Source organism: Ptiloglossa arizonensis, chromosome 11 (genome assembly GCF_051014685.1).
Source record: "Ptiloglossa arizonensis isolate GNS036 chromosome 11, iyPtiAriz1_principal, whole genome shotgun sequence".
Classification (NCBI taxonomy): Eukaryota; Metazoa; Arthropoda; class Insecta; order Hymenoptera; family Colletidae; genus Ptiloglossa; species Ptiloglossa arizonensis.
In genome coordinates, this window is record NC_135058.1 from 7,722,529 (window position 1) to 7,739,334 (window position 16,806).

General features: G+C 43.3%; 2 protein-coding genes across 4 annotated transcripts in view; one reads left to right on the forward strand and one right to left on the reverse strand.

Moving 5' to 3' along the window:
- LOC143152661 (protein O-mannosyl-transferase TMTC1-like) overlaps positions 1-16,806 on the forward strand; it is a 314,611-nt gene that overhangs the window by 239,908 nt on the left and 57,897 nt on the right. The window contains exons 8-10 of the mRNA XM_076323019.1: positions 13,001-13,122; positions 13,860-14,024; positions 15,843-15,956. Coding sequence (XP_076179134.1) covers positions 13,001-13,122; positions 13,860-14,024; positions 15,843-15,956 — 401 coding nt within the window. The remainder of the gene's footprint in view (positions 1-13,000; positions 13,123-13,859; positions 14,025-15,842; positions 15,957-16,806) is intronic.
- Positions 1,647-11,796, reverse strand: LOC143152659 (uncharacterized). Of its 3 annotated transcripts, XM_076323018.1 has the most exons (3): positions 11,203-11,796; positions 2,282-9,757; positions 1,647-2,085 (listed from the first exon to the last, which is right to left on the reverse strand). In XM_076323018.1, the coding sequence occupies exons 1-3, from the start codon at positions 11,512-11,514 to the stop codon at positions 1,885-1,887; spliced, it is 7,989 nt and encodes a 2,662-aa protein (XP_076179133.1). In that variant the 5' UTR covers positions 11,515-11,796; the 3' UTR covers positions 1,647-1,884. The 3 variants fall into 3 exon arrangements, with proteins under 3 accessions (XP_076179133.1, XP_076179132.1, XP_076179131.1); XM_076323017.1 differs by having other exon boundaries at positions 1,647-2,082; positions 2,282-11,319; XM_076323016.1 differs by having other exon boundaries at positions 2,282-11,319.

Here is a 16,806-nt window from a genome sequence, read left to right on the forward strand (position 1 = left end):
TTGTCTTACGCGAAGACATTTGGTGTTGGAACAGAGGATCTCTGTGAAATAATCGATAGTTTGACAATAACTTGCCGTAAAGCTCTCTTGTGCCTAGCTCGAGAAACGTAGCAACTTTCGTATCTGCGTTAATAGTTTCGAAATAGAAGTTCCTTGTGGATCGGTGGTCAACGTAACTGGAACACTGTCGCTTGATTTTTATTAAAAAAAAAAAAAAAAATAGATCATTTACCGTATATTCGTCAAATGTAACCTCAATCTTTTTACACATCGCTTGAAACAGAAACGAATTTCCTTACGCAGCGAAGAGAAACGTAAAAGGTGTGAAATTTATCAAAGACAAAAGTAAGGATTGACGAACTGAAAATAGTCGAGTATATATCGGAAAAGTAACTCTTTTTATTTCCTGTCCACCTCTTTTACTTTCGAGTCGGAGTGCCGATCGAGTTTTACCGCGCGTCCAGGAGGTGGAAATGTGATTAAAAGCACAAAAGCTGGAGTTTGGTTGGAAAAAAGTTCGATTCGTAAATACTCCGCCGACGTCAATCGGGATACGAGTTAATCGATCGTGGTTGGAAAGAAAACGTTCGTCCATGCTTACCACCGTTCTCTCGCGAGGCTATCGATTCGTTTTGATTCCAGAGAGACGTGCAAATATGTCAGGCGGTAATTTTCCACGTTGGTCCCGTTGTGTCTCGCGACCCAGCGAAACATAAAATGCACAGGACAGTGATCACAGAACTGCTGACCCGAAATTGATTCGCGCCAAACACATCTTTGAACAACGCGACGACAACCGACCAGTGCTCCCGCCTCGCGTTTACTTATTTCCTGTCCCGTAATCGTTTCATCGTCCGCGCTCCCCTTCCTTCGAGCTTATTTACCCCGCGTTGCTCGTGACAAACGATGGTAATTTGGCCACGAAAAAAAAAAATAGGAAAAAAAGAAGAAAGAAACGGTCGTCCGCGGGAGATTGCGAGTTCGATTGATGCGAACGTGTCCCGATGGAAGTGGCGAGATAAACGTTTTGAATAGGGAATGTATAAACGAGCGTTTCGTCGAAAGTGGGATAAGTTGATCGTTTCGGTAGAATAATGACGGGCGACTTGTACTAATGGTGGGAATCTACACGTTCGGGGTATTAATATCCTGGCCGATATCTGAGGCACGAGTTTCTCGACGATTCTGGAATACGAACGAAATGTCAGGTAGGATTCGAACGTCGTTTAATTTTCAGAGAAATATTCTTTTCCGAGCGTTTGACCCTTTGCACGCGTATCTAATGTCGCATTGAGAGATTGTTACGGTTAATATACGTGATAGAGAATATATTATCGCGAAATTTAAATTTTCATTACAGGAGTCCTAAATATTTGGCAATGGTCATCCCTCGAAGTTTCTTCGAGTTAGTTTATTCTCGTCTCGGCGATTAATTAACATAAATCGTTTGTACGTAGTGTTGGAATTAAATCTGAAATCGTGGCTCGACTCTTCTTGAGAAATGAATGTAAAATTAAAAGAACCTAAACGAGTAAATATAGAATAAATGGACGACTATTCGAAGAACGTTATTAACGAATCATTTATATGCGAATAACTTTTGTAATACGTCGTATCGCAAAAATAAAAGGTGGTATCTATTAATAAAATATATTTTTATTGTATATACAGTTTTACATCTATTTTAAGTATTATCGGTTTTGGCGGTACGCCTACAGATCGAAAAAGTCACAATAGTTTGATCAACGATTAAATAAAGCATGTCGAGTGATTTTCTCGAATTAAAATCATCTTCAACGATCGTCTCGATCGTGACGCGAGATGATCTTTAAAGTTAGCTTAACAACAAACTGTTAAATACTATAGTCTCGAGTAATCCACGTTTCAAATGCCAGCTGTTCGTTGCCGAACCGGCAGCAGAACTCGATTTCTTTTGTACATGTCACGCATTTCTTGGTAAATCCCGCTTGGAATTAAATCGGTTCTCGTACGTAACGGTTTCACGTGTTCCACGTGCGTGACTTTTACGGGACCCTTGGACTTTCGTTTCACGATGTAGACATCCGTTTTTGTTTTGTCCGACTGCTTTCAAGAAGAGAATAAAATAATAGTAAAACGTTGCTACTGTCGAGTAGAGTTACAAAATTTAAATTTCAAAAAAAAAAAGAAACAGTGAGAAACGTATCTGACAGTTATGTTCCGATAGATATCGATAGATTTCTCTTCAGATTTCTCATTTCGGCGGTAAAAGTCGTAAATAATGTTATTCGAGTGTACTTACCCGGTACGATGATTTCCCATTGTTCGAAACATCGTAAATATCCGTTAGTTCGCCACTCTTTGTATCTTCGAGCGATGGTGCGGAGAGTTCGGCTGTAAGAAATGTACGTAAATCGTCGTCCGTGACTTCGCTGCTCAAAACTTTGTCCGAAGATACAGAGGATGAGGGCCGCGCGTACTCCGTGGTCCCTTTTCCATCGGGATACGGGTTAAACGGCTCCGAGGGTGCAGGAACAAAAGGTTCACTTTTATATTCCAGTTCCGTGGCGGGTTTTGCAAACTTCCAGGAACTAGGTTGCAGTTTCCTTGCGAATTTAGTACCAGAAATTCCTTCGCCGGTTTCGCTGGATGAACTTGCTCGGGAGGAATAGAACAAATAGTCGTTGGTTCCGATACTTTCTTCCTTCTCATTAGAGGGGCGATATAAATTTTCGGAACTCTGAGTCGTCGGAGAACTCCCGCGATCGTTTGTCTCGTCCGACTTTATTCGTTGTGACCACTTCGAATCGGGAATTTCGCTACCTACGTTTATCCCTTCACTTTTCAGGTATCTAAATATTCCATGCTGATCGTTACTGTCTTTGTCTTCTTTTTCTGCATTCGTTCTAATTATTCCACTTGTATCTACCTCTTCATTTTTAGGATAACCAAATAGCCCATGGTGTCCTTCACTGTCTCTATCTTCTTCCTTTGTGTTCGTTCCAATTATGTCACTTGTATCTACCTCTTCAGTTTTTGGATATTCAAATAGCCCATGGTATCTTTCACTGTTTCTATTTTCGTCCTTTGTGTTCGTTCTAATTATGTCACTTGTATCTACCTCTTCATTTTTCGGATATCCAAATAGCCCATGGCGTCTTTCACTGTCTATATCTTCTTCCTTTGTGTGCGTTCCAATTATGTCACTTGTATCTACCTCTTCATTTTTCGGATATCCAAATAGCTTATGGTGTCCTTCACTGTTTCTATTTTCGTCCTTTGTGTTCGTTCTAATTACGCCACTTGTGTCTACCTCTTCATTTTTTGGATAACCAAATAGCCCACGGTGTCCTTCACTGTCTCTATCTTCTTCCTTTGCGTTTGTTCCAATTATGCCACTTGTGTCTACCTTTTCTTTCGTCGGGGATAGAATCATCTCGTTTCGATATTCTTCTCTGTCTGTATCTTCGTCCTTTAAATTACTTCTATGTAAATCTGTATACTTTCCAGGTAAATTACCATCGATATTACTGGACTTATAATACGATTCAATAGACTCGTTAGCCTCGCCAAGCACACGATCCTTGTCTTCTTTATTTTTCAAATACGACTGAATCCCGTCCCTCGATTTATCTTGAATTATTTCCCCTTCGCGATATTTTCCTTGCAACGTGTCATCATTGCTATTCATGTTTATATTCGATGTCGAATCTGATTGGCCCGAATTATCACTGTATTCATCGCGGTCTGTTACCCGAGTATGTGCCCTAGATGTTCCTTGGAATAGATTTTGATGCGACGTGTCGTCAGACTCTTGAATAACCGTTTCGTCTCCCTTTTTGAGAATATTCCCGCGCGTATGTTGTTTCCATCGGGACGGTACAGTCGTTGCTACTTCGGCTTCATCCAGAGGTCTTCTTATTTGTGTTTCCATCTCAGGGGGTGGTGTTACGTAAAAATGCTCCCCGAATCCTTTGCTCGGAATAAAATCGTGCCACTTGTCTACGTAGTCTCCCGAACTCCAATACGATTTATCATCGCTTAATTTATCGTTGTCCTTCTCTCGAAATATGCTTGCGCTATTCTCACCCTTCGAATCTACGAATCCCTTCAAAGACTTCCTTTCGGAGCCTCCGTCGCTAGCGAATAACTCTGTATTCGTCTTAGGTAAGCCTTCGTCAGTTCTTAAAAGTTCCATTATATCGTCGCGTTCCATACTTCGATGTCGATGATTAGAATCTTCGTGGGAAACATCCGATAAAGAATTCTCTTTCTCGGATTCAGTGGTCTCGCGTTCCTCGTGTGGTACATCGTCACTCCTATAATCATTCTCGTAGGAGGTTTCACCTTCGTTGAAAGTATTTTCAGATCCGGAAGCATCTATATTTTCGCCGTATAAATTTTCCAAATCATCCTTCGCCTCGATCTCTTTAACGTTCGAGACATTGTTTCTATCCTTCTCCGATGAAGCTTCGACTTCTTCTTCGTGTGCTTTCACCAAGTACAATTCCTTTTCTTCGTCGCTGCCCGTCATAGATCGCAATTCAGGCAAATGTTTCGTACGATGATTTTCCATTTCGGTATTACTCGACGCATCCTCGGGTATCCGATTAGTTTCGGTCAAGAGTCCTCCGTATCGTTCGTTATCGGTCCAAGGATTGTAACGCGAAACCGATCCTTGGGTCAAACGACGTAGGATCGAATCCCCATTCGCGCCTCGAAGATGTGCTTCGCTACTCGTTTCGGTATTCGAACTATTCGGAATATCCGATTCGTTGTCTCGGATTAATGGTCTCGCAGATATTACCCTCCATTCTTCGAGATTCGAATCACCTTTTGCAGATTCATTTTCATTCGATTGTGCTCCGCGCGTTTCGTTATGTTTACCACTTGAACGATCGTGGCCACCGTACTTATTTGTCCGCGATACATCATTCACCTGGACACCTCCGACACTTACATCTTTTATCGCGAGCGAATCGGACGATGACTCTTCGCTTTCTTCGCTGACATCATTACTCTCAGTCGTTTCGATACTCGCTCCAGGTCGCCCTTCGTACGCTTCTTTCGCGTTTAAACGACGCGCGATCGATTCCTCCTCGGCCAAAGAAGCTATATCATTCTTTTTAGAAAAGATATTGTTTTCCCAGTCTTGCAACGTTTGAGTAGAACCGTTCAGGTTCGATAATAATTTCGAAACACGATTCCCGACCGAGGAATCTCCCTCGAAATTGCGTCCCTTTAATTTCGACGAGTAAAGTTCATTCCTCGTCGCGGGGACCGTTTCGTTCTCTTCTCTCACCTTGTCATTTCTTTCATCGTTTTCCAGCGACGAATGACTAATCCTCTCGAAATTATGGCGCCCAGACAAATGATCAACTACACTCTGCCCCATTGTTTTCCGTTTCTCTAATTCTTCCTCTGATCCCTGACTAATTGTAGCCGGTGATATACGACCTTTTCTCGGGGTATCGCTGTTACCAATGAATTCGTAGCTCGAAGTAGGGTACGAGATGGATAACTGTTCCAAGTTCGAACCGTTTTCGACACTTTCAGCCCCTTGCGTCTCGGTTAGTTTATTTTTAATTAACGATTCGACCGGCGAAATATGAATGTTTAAATGTTGTGCCGTTTCTCTCCCTTCTGTTGCTGCAGATGATTCTTCTAAGACGTTTACCGCCGATTTTTTGGACTCGATTTCTGGAATCCAAGATACCGCACTCTTTGCAGATCCTTTACTTTTCGTAGATATCTTATCATTTTCATTCAAATCGTTACTATTTAATTTATCGATTATCGACCTCATATCGTCAACGAACAATTTTCTAGAATCCAATTTTCGGTTTAATTCGCGTATCGCGGATTCGTCTTCCTTCGTCGCGTGCTCCAACCATGGAGAAGTTCCAAAAGATGAGACTTCAGATTCCTCTTCAGATTCAACGGCAGGAAGAATTGTTTTATTTATTCTTGCGGGTAGTTCTCGACTGTCATAATTTTCATTAATCTTGTCCACTGCAGATTCTTTTCCCAAGGATACACGATGTCCATTCGCCATCTCGTTCCCTCTCTTTTTTTCTTCGAAATTATTCAACGCTCTCAAAATCTCGTCGACTCTCGATTCTCGAGGCTTCCAATTCAAACTCGATTCACCTCCTGCAGTTCTCGTCCTTTCGTCTTCGTCTTTCTGTTCTTCTCCCGCATCGCTAACTAATCCTTCGTCGTATCTTGCAAGTGCATCGATTCCAACTGGAACTTGTGGCTTAATTTCGACCTCTCGTTCATTTTCGTATTCGTTTCCTCTACCAACTAATCCTTCACCGTGTTTTGTAAGTGCATCGACACCATTCCGACCGACTGGCTTGGTTTTCACTTTTCGTTCATTTTCCAAATCTTCTCCTACACCAGTAACCAGTCCCTCGCTAAATTCTTCAAGTAAATCGATTCCATCAGGAATACGTAGCTTAGCTTCACCTTCTCTTTCATTTTCGGATTCTTCTCCTACACTATTAACCAACCCCTCGCTATGTTCTCCAAATGCATTTATACCAGGAACAGGTGACTTAGTTCCAATTTTTCGTTTCCTCTCGTTTTCTTCCGTCACACCGGTAACCAGTCCCTCGTTGTACTTTGCAAATGTATTTTTTCCAAAACCGATTCTCCCGTGACCTAATCTCTCGAGCGTCTTCGAGTCCCGTAAATCACCCAGGTCTTCGTTCCCTCGCGTAGATTCTTCGTTTCCGTTTAACCCGGAATCACCGATCCGCTCGTTGGTTGGAACATTTGCGACACGTGACTCATAGAAATCCATGCGCGAGCCTCGTGTGTCGATTTTCCCCTGATTATCAACACCTGTCGTCGCGCCGTATCTTATAATCGCACTTGCGCCAACGTCGCTGTCGACGTTCGCGGTAGATTGCACTTCAGATGTGTCAGCTTCGCTTGACTGATGCGCTCCGTTTTCATCTCCTATTTCCGCCATTTGCGCCTCGCTGTTCGCAACAGGGAATACGTCTTCCACGAAATCAGTGACGCTCGGTGCGCTCATGATTGCCGACAAGTTTGTCGTCTGATCGCGCACAGTTTCATCTTCGTGCCCGGAATTTCTTAACGTTTCACTGGCTGTATCTTCAGCTGAAACATCATCCGTAACCCCATCCCGCATTGTATTTAATTTCTTTGTTGATTCAGCCTCGTTCTCGGCTCGTGTGACGAATTCACGATTCTCGTCGCGAGTGTCGTATACGTTATCTTCCAAGGTCGTGTCGTTTTCTTCGTAAGTTCCATCAGTCTCGATCGGTGCTCGATACGAGTCTTCTTCCAAATTTTCACGATTTTCTTCCTCTATCGATTTGTCTTCGTTCAATCGATTCCATTCATTGTTATACTCTTCTTCGTTGTTAAACTCCGGCCAGTGATTCTTGTTTCGGAGCGAGTAGTTGTCCGCCAGCGATGTCTCGTCTTCGTTCGCAGATTCCGGTTCGATCGGTAGATTTATTTCGAGCTCGAACGTTAACGTTTCATCGTCGTCCAAGTCACCGCGCTCCCATTTCTCGCGAAGCGTGTCTTTACCGTTCTCTTTATCCTCATTTCCCGATATTGTATATTCCTGGTCGGTGATCGAAAATTCTTGGCCCGATGCAATTTCGCGCTCCCCCTTTGCCAAATTTTTGCTTTGATCCGTCGGTTCGTCGGTGTTCGGCACCTCCGAGGAATCGCGATGGTTTACATACAAACCTTTCCGCGCGTTCTTGACACCGATGTTCGAGAAACGCTCTTTATATCGTTGATCGTCGCCGGCAGCGGCTGAGTCAACGAACCGTTGATTCCCGTACTCTTCGTCTTTTGCGCGGTTCCTTTTCTCCTCGCTGGGCTCAACTTGTTCCCGCTCTTTCGACAACTTGTCCACCAGCTTTGAAAACAAGCCACCGCTTTCCTCCGTTCGTGACTCCTTGTACGGGATATCTCTATTTATTATTTCTACGGCCGTATCCGAAGGTGTCCACTCGGCTTTGGTATTCACGACCGAATCGATACCGTCACGCTTTTCATTCTCCGTCCATGGAATATTGTGTTTCTCGCTCCTCCACGGTTCTCTTTGCTTCGCCGTTTCATCCCGTATCTCTTTCGCAGACGTTGATTCCTCTTCAATACTCTCGCGATGTTTCACACGGCCGTGTTTATTCGCCTCCGCGTGCGTGTGAATTGATGTTTCAGCTGCGCTCTCGTGTTTATCATATTTTTCATGAATATTTTCACGAGTGTCTATCTCTGCGGATTCGTCGATTCGCGGAGAATTCAGCTCAAGATTTATAACACCGTCGTTGGGTTTCTTTCCGTTCTTTGTTCCGTGCGTGTTCGCGCGATCGAGTCCCTCTTCGCTCGATTCCAAATAACCGTGTTCGCGATCATCGTCATCGAACGTCCAATCACCGTTCTCCGGTTCCGAAATTTCGTACGTTCCGGTTATCGAAGGATGCCTATCGTGCTGTACCCTCGGAACGAGAACAAGTTTCGAATCGGTCGGAGCCTCGCGTTCGTATCCTCTCGATTCGAATATCTCTTGGTGGTCCGTTCGACCCGTTTTATGGAATTTGCGTTCGTACGATGGATTCTCGGTTCTTCCGTCTATCGCTTCCTTTGCCAATCGTAGTATCATTTCCCTAAATTTCGGCTCCTCGAACTCTCGTCCCCCGTGAATCCCTGTGTACGCGTTTCTGTCGTTCGAGCGATCGAGATACAAGTCTTCGTGGTTCGTATCGCTCGACGGACGAACGTTTCCATCGAAATCGGGTTCCTTGTCCAAAAAACTGATAGGATCGTACTCTTTGTTGCGCGCGTCCCCGTTGAACGTACGTCCAATGTGTGCTTCCAATTTCGCCAGCAAGGAACGAGGATCGGTAACGAACTGAGGTTTATTCTTCTCGGGTCTTCGATTCTCTAAAACGTTATCGAGCGTATTTGCGTTCGAAAGTGCGCTCTCGTCGTACGATGGGTTTCTGTCGTTGTATTTTTCGTACCTGATACTCCCGAACGATCGTTCGCTCGTCGAATCGTCGTCGTTTTCGCGCGAGTCTTCCAAATACCGCGCAGGATGGATTTCGTATCGGGAGGTGTGCTCGGTTTCTTCGTTCGGTATCTCTTGGTGTTCCCCGGGCCACGATCGCGAATCGTCGGAATATTCCCCGTTCGAATCGAACCTCCGTTGCGAAAATCGATGTTTCTTTAACCCGGGAAGGCTACTTTGTTTCTCGATAAGTTTCTTATCGCCGTTCGCTCCGCTCGAGGTTTCGATATTCCAAGTATCGGAGTTTCCATCGGTCCACAAGTCGTTCGACGATCCATGAATCGGGTGTCCGCGATACCGAGACCGTGAATGTCCCTCCTTTCTATGCGTTTCCGTTTCGTGGTTCTTCGGGGACGATTTGTACAACGATTTGCTGAGAATCTCCATGCTGTTCGGCGAGACGAAGAAAAACCAATCAGGACCGAAGAAGTTTCCGTTACCGTCCGATCCGACGTGGTTCAATTTCGCCTTGGTGTTCGCGATTATGTCGTCCATTTCGATCGCGTGTCTCGAAGTTCTCGCCAGGCTCGATTCGTCATCGATTCCACCGATTGTTGCCTTCGTGGCTGGTTTCGAATCGTGGTAATCCCAGCTCGATCTTCGACGACGAAATTCACGTCCCGTTTCGCGGAGAGCGGAATCGATCTCTCTCGATACTCGTCTCAGCCGGGAAATTACCGGAGGCGGTGTTTTATTCTTCTCGAAGTCCGTTCTCTGTGCAATTCCAAGGATTGTATCGGATCGGTGCATAAATTTCGCGTACGAGAAATTTCCGTGAAACGTGTGTACCGAACGTTGCGGAATCTCCGCGATCTTGCGCACACGGGACGCGTCGAGAGTGTATTGTCGCGAAATTTGAACTCGATGCTTGCGAGAATGTTCCAGTTTCGGTAAACGTGGCTTTCGAAACGATTTTTTCCTCGAAATGCAATTGCTCGCGTTACTTCGCACGGTGAAACGTGTGCTGGAAGCGTACAAAAGTTTATCTGTAATTATCTCGCACGTATGTGTGTTTGTGCAATTCCTCGAGAATGAGAAAACGTCGCGCGAACTTTGCGTCGTGGTTTCTTGAAATTGGTTTTTACAGTTTCTACGTTTAATTCGGAATTGACGAGTGCAACGACTGTTGAAACTTAAAAGCTCGTGTGTAACGTTTATCGGTAGATTTTTCATAGAACATCTTCCCTTCGAGATGCGAAGTACAGGTGTAAATTTTGTCGCGTCTTTGCGCTCACTCTACGTATATGTAGAATCGTATTGGCACTTATTGTTGTGTCAATAATACGATAAAATATTGCGATTGATTCGGTTATACGGGTAAACCGAGGAAATTATGCATCGATTCGATAATGTAAAATTATATTTACGAAATTGGGGGAAATTCGCGGTAAGTGTATTTAATTCACAATTTCTGACGTATTCCACATCAATTTTGGCGATTGTTTGGAATTGTTATTTTCGTACGTACATCGATTAATCGTATCGAGGGGTAACTCGAACGTACGAAATTACGCAGGAACGAAATTTCGCTCTCGTTATTATTCAGTAGCAAACATTGTCGAATTTGGTACACCCGAACAATTTTTTACTCGTATCACTTATCGATGCAATCTAAAGTAACACAAAAACGAAAAGTATATCGTTCTGTATTTTTTTCACCGACGTCGACAGACATATCGTACAATAAACATCGAGAGAAATCACTTGAATGATAAAAAGAATCGTTGATATACAAACAGTCAACTTTACGGTGTAAAATTTAAAGAACGAAATTTTATCGTTAATGTGAACGATTGCATCGACTCGGTACATTCGAAACAACGCCAATCGATCGTATTAATTTAATAACAACCACGGTCGTAAGATTCTACGTTTCGAGATACTTTGTTCATTCGCGACGTGTCGCTCGAGAAACATTAAAACCAACCGAAACAGAATAAAGCTCGTTTCCTCGCGTAAGATCGACAAACATATTACACGCGATGGTATCAGAAACGCTTGAAAGCGTTACGGGAATACTTGTATCTATATTTACGAAGATTTTCCCGAACGAAAAATTAAGTTTACGAGGGAGAGAGAAAATAAAGTGTCTGCCGTGTTTGAAGCACGTTGCACGATGCCGAGGAACCTTTGATCCTCGACAGCGTGTCCAAACATACCTGACTGCCGGCGATGCCAAGAAACAACCCTCCCCAATCAGTTCCGCTCGAAGCATCTCGCGTTGATGTCGTTCCCCAAGACCTTAATCCATTCCCGTTGGCGCGTGATTTCTGATGTCCAACCTCGAAAGAACGCCTCGCTCGGCGGTCGCTCAAAAAACCCGCTTCACCGGCGGCGTTCACTTGTTCGCTCGAGGTTTTACGATCCACCCCTACCTCGTCTCGCTCGTTGAACTCTCGGCGTCCAAATTTCGACGAGACGACACCCGAGTAGAAAAGAAACGACAAACAAAGAATCGCTCGTGTCTTCATCTTCGCCGAAACATCGGCCACTCGTTTCCGTCGTCGTAAAACCGTCGATTATATACCATTTCCAGCAATTGTAAAAACAGTCTGGATGCGTTCATGGAACACGAACGAATGTTGTTCCAGTGCACAATGCGTACGGCTCCGTTTTCGTTGATTTGATCCCTATCCGCGTGCAACGTTGTCGTTGTACATCGTTTTGCCGACTTGTCTTGAGTTTTGCGAGCAATTGTCTACAATTTGCGTCTCTCTCGCGTTGAATACGGTAGATTGTTACGTAGCGGACGGTAACGACGAGTGTCGCGCGAATCGGAAAGGAATTTCAAAATTGTTCTCTTCGACGAATGGAAAATACCGATACTGTTTTTCCTCCGAATGGGATGAAGTTTTACGAGTTTGTCGATAGATTATCGCTGATTTTTGCAGGTCGATAAATTGTAGGCCGTGAATCGTCCGCAAGGTAAAATACTCGGTACGATCGCTGCGAATATGTATAGAGCAGGAAAAATTTCGGATACCTGACTTCGTATTGTATCTTCGGGTACTCCGTGTGGGTGTTCTGGGTTTCAGAATTATCTATACGAAACGTATCGACCGGAAAAACTCGCGAAAAGAAACGAACGAGTCGATGAACCGGGTGTGTCCCATAATACGGGACACGAGCAATTTTATTTATTCGTGTGTTGGAAATATTTCCTGAATCCAATACACGACTTCGGAATGGATGATATTACGAATTAATTTTCATCGTATACTCGGTAATATTGCAGTATAAATGATACGTACGAGTAACGAGGAGACGTGCTCGAATTTTAATCGAAGTAAGTGATCCACATATCGACCATCGTTTCTAAATAAAAGCTCAGAGATTCTAGTATCGCAAAACGCATTCCGTAATTAACTTTGTGTTCTGTGTAACAGAAGTAATGTACGCGAAACAATTAATTCGTAATTGAATCGATAACGGAATACTGAAAACGATCGCGATCAAAATGTCACGATTTTCTTATCCGAATCGGTGACCTTGCAAGACCGTACTCGTCGAACTCGACCACTCGTAGATTCGACGCCCGTGTACATCGTCGAACGTAAAATTTCATTCAAGCGTAAAGTTGAACGTTTCCGAAAATTGAGCTTTACGAAGCGTTGCAACCGTTCGATGGCTAATATTCTTTAATATCGGTAATATCCTTGAACGCGTTCACCTCTCACCGTTTCCGTGAATATTTCCAAGTACTTTCACGACGTTATATTTGTTCCGTTTATTATATTATAAAACCTAGGGAAATACTCGTGACAAGTTTCCAAGCATTCGTAGGAAACTCGAAACAAAAGCGAAACGTTACGTTGCGTTCTTTCCTTGTATAAAGTTTATTTAATACGTAGTTAGTGCCTAACACAACGTTCCGCGGCAGCGGCGAGCAATTTCATTCTAAGGCGGAACGCTTTTCACCGCTCGCGTCTAACGCAGCAACCTGCGTTTCATTTACAGCAACAGAGGCACCCGCCTCTTCTTCTTGGTTGGATGTTCCTGGTACTGCCGTTCCTGCCCGCATCCAATCTTTTTATTACCGTTGGATTCGTCGTCGCGGAACGAGTACTGTACATGCCGAGGTAATATTCATTTTTGACCGTTCTTCGTAATTTGGAAACCGAATCGCTGTTTCACGCGCGAATAAACAAATTAAATCAAAATTTGAAGGAGTCGGTTGCTCCGTATCTTCGAGTAAAGATAATTCCTCGACGGTCTTCAAAAGTGAGCTACTGTGTACATTTTCCGCGAGAAGGAAATGAAATGAAAAATTCAACAGTGAAGAGATATTTTCCGTTTACAGAGTTATTTTTCAGCTATATGAACTTCAATTCTATTCTACGATTGTATTTTAGCGATTTTCGTACAATTCTTAATAATTCCTTCGAACCGAAACTAATAGAAATCTTCTCCAGTAATCATTGTTTCTGATGAAAAACTGTAAACTGTTTATATTCGTACGATATTTTTTTCTTACTTCAGGTCCTAAATATACCTCCTGGAATATAAACATAGAATTAAAAGTTACCATATATACTATGTAAATTCTCAAAGTTTAGTCAACCATTTCACGCGCACCCTGTACGTTGCTACTCTACGTGACCAAGCAATGTTAATTTCGAAATAAAAAGTTCGGTGCGGTTCGTTACTACAAAGGATGTTTCGTAAAATGTGAGCGTTAATTTACTCGATACGTGTTTACATTCAGATTTTTTCACTAACTTTTAATTAACTTCCGAAACACTTACGTTTCTAAATAATAGTCGTATTTTATCGTGTCTTACAACTTCGATGCTAAGAAACCTGAACGATGTTGCAGCATTGGATGGATCCTTTTGGTCGTATACGGGATGCAAATCTGCTGGACAGCGATTCCACGGAGAAGAAGTTTGATAACAGCTGGAATTGCGCTACTTTTGATCTTGGGATGTTACAAAACGGTCCATCGGAATAGAGACTGGACATCCAGAGAAACTCTACTCAGGTAAGTCTAAGAGGATTTGAATTGAAACCGTCTCGAACAAGTGTATATCTTTCGTACGATTTAATTAGTTTCGTACGTCTTATTATCGTCTCAATGCGCGCTAATTATTCGCCATAGTGACACAGACTGTCGTAACATTGTGCCGATAACGGGCACGTTTTAAATAGAACGGAAAATGTTCAAAGAAACTTTGCTCGCGAACGAATGCTCGCAAGCGACAACGACGCGAACTAACATTTTCTATCGAACAGGGATTTTTTCAAAAAATACCACCTCTCCTGAAACGCGTAAGAAATTTATAGCCGTCGGCCATCGTGAAATTCTTCGAGTAACATGTGGATACTTTTACGATAAGTTTCGAAATATTTTCTTAATTTCGCGTGTAACTATACTTTCCTTCTGTAATAAAAAATTACTGCGAGTTCTATAAAAGTGTAAGGAGAATTTTCGCGAAAGTGGGTCAGTACCTAGGGAGTTTAATAACTAGACTTTAACAAGTCGGAAAAATTGGACGTCGCGAACGAAAATAAAAAATTATTAGTATTGTGAAAATTCTTAAACACAGAAACCTACTTCGCTTTGCTTTTTACCGCTACAAATCGTATGCTCTTGCGCATAGTACCGCTACGTGTAAACACGGGTTTAAAATTTAGTAAACATCAGGATTTCTCGAATGAAAATTTCAGTAACACGAAAACTCTTTTACTTTTAACTTTGCAACTGTTTTTTAGGAAAAGAAAACGCAACCAGGAGTTTAATATACACAGCAGAGAATTTTTATTCCGACTTGTTTTCGCTTCGTAAAAGTCAAAGCGCGTTCTGATAAGTAGCACACGCCGTATTATACTATTTGCATCGTCGAGGCTGAAAAACATACAAAAACCCGACCCAAGGATTCGATGCTTTGCTCCAATTTCTCAAATTCTTTAACTATTCTGCTTATATTTTCTAATTCACCCGAAACACCGTTACAGACTGCCGTTGTTATCGATACACTTTTAATTTTCTCACACAGTTGAAACTGCATAAAATTCCCTCGTATATACGACCACATAGATCAAACATTGCTATCTGACAAATAAAACTCGTACATCCGTTCCAAGTTCCCTAACACGCTCCTTGTACTTAAAGAAAGCAAAAGAAGAAGTAAACGATCAAAATCTAAACATTTAAAAATACCATTGTAAAAATCTTCCCGTTGTACCTTGAATAATCTCCATAAATATCCCGTCTGTCAACCCGTCGCTCAAGTTTCGCGCAATTTCCAATGAAAATATTGACGAACGAACGAAGGAACGAACGTGAACGCATAATTTTTCTTCCATAAATAGTTCGATTTCGCTCGAAACGAGTCCGTACAAATCTACATACTCGACGCTTTCGTGGAATCTCTCCCCGAGCCAAAATAAAAAGAAAAAGAGAAAAAAAAAGAAAAAGAAAGAAACGTCCAGGAATTCTCGGGTTAACGATATTCGCTGGTCGGTCATTCGCACCGGTGTAAGCCTAGTTCGCGAGGGAGGTTGGGATTTATCCCCACCCGGTCGAAATTCGCCAAATCGCAAAGTAATTCCGCGAAGATTTACGGCTGGATCTCCGTCACGGCTCGAACAACGCTCGTGGCGCGGTGCCAGCCTCGTACTTACACGTATGACCGAAAGTTGTGCAGAAGCAATTGGGGCGTGCGCGACGATACGAAACGTAACTATCGCAGATAACGGGTGTGACGAGAGAAAGAGCAAAGAGAATCACCTCGCGTCGCGGTCGCGCTCGAAGAAGGGGCCGAATGGTCTCGTTTGACCCGGAATCGCCTTGTTGCAGAGCGGGCTTGCGGTCCCTTCCTCACAACGCCAAGATGCATTACAACTTCGCCAACTTCCTCAGAGACATGTCACAGCCGAACCGTGCGATCCTGCATTACCAGCTGGCTCTTTGGTGAGTAGTACTTCGTCGTCGATGTTGCTCGTTCCGCACGGGAGCTCTGTAAATACGATACCACCCCGGTGCTGGCTTCTTACGCGGCGTCGCGACGACGACTGGGAGATGCCGCTCGGAGAGCGGGACAACTTTTTGCGATTCGAGATTCGCGTGCACAAACGTCTATGGTAAACGTTTCAACGCGATTGACGTTACTTTGTAACCGGAGCGACCTTCGAGCTAACTTCGATTCGGAAGAATCCACGCTCCAGATTGACGTAAATTAATTCGAGAAACCGTGATCACGGTACCTCGTGGTACAGGATGGATGTTCGTGCGAACGCGTGGATAGTTTTGGGAGATGGAAATCTTTTGTATCGTAGGTGGCTCGAAAGATCTGGCCTCGAACTTTAATCCCTCGCGACGGATTTCGATTACGCTCCATCTTTTCGAGGAGTTTTGTAAAAGAGGTCGGGTTACGCGGCTCAAGAATCTAGAGAAGAACGTAAAGGAACGAGGTGTGATGTATGTTTACAAGAGTTCGTGGAGGAAGAGTTTACCGGAGTTACGGTGTACAATGTTCTGAGCACGGTTTCAAAGGTAGCTCAATTGTTGGATGCTTAGGTAAAGAAAATGTATATAAGAAATATAATATTGCGTCTCTGCTAGAGATTTTACGTTATAAAAGAATATAAAAGAGAGTCACTTTTACTTTAACGTTTCACTCGAGTCCACTCCCTTAAGGAATGGATATAGAGTGGTGAACGTACACTAATCGAATTAGTTGACCGCTCAAGGCCATCCAGGGACATATCCTTGTCACACGCTTCGGCTACTCCAACGCTCCCTAGCGAGAAACCGAAACACG

Excerpts from the sequence above, each read along its gene's own strand:
- LOC143152659 (XM_076323016.1), bottom strand. The coding sequence starts at position 10,216 with ATGAAAAATCTACCGATAAACGTTACACACGAGCTTTTAAGTTTCAAC. Across the intron at positions 2,086-2,281 it reads ATGGGAAATCATCGTACCGG|CAGTCGGACAAAACAAAAAC; the intron begins GTAAGTACACTC and ends TCTTCTTGAAAG.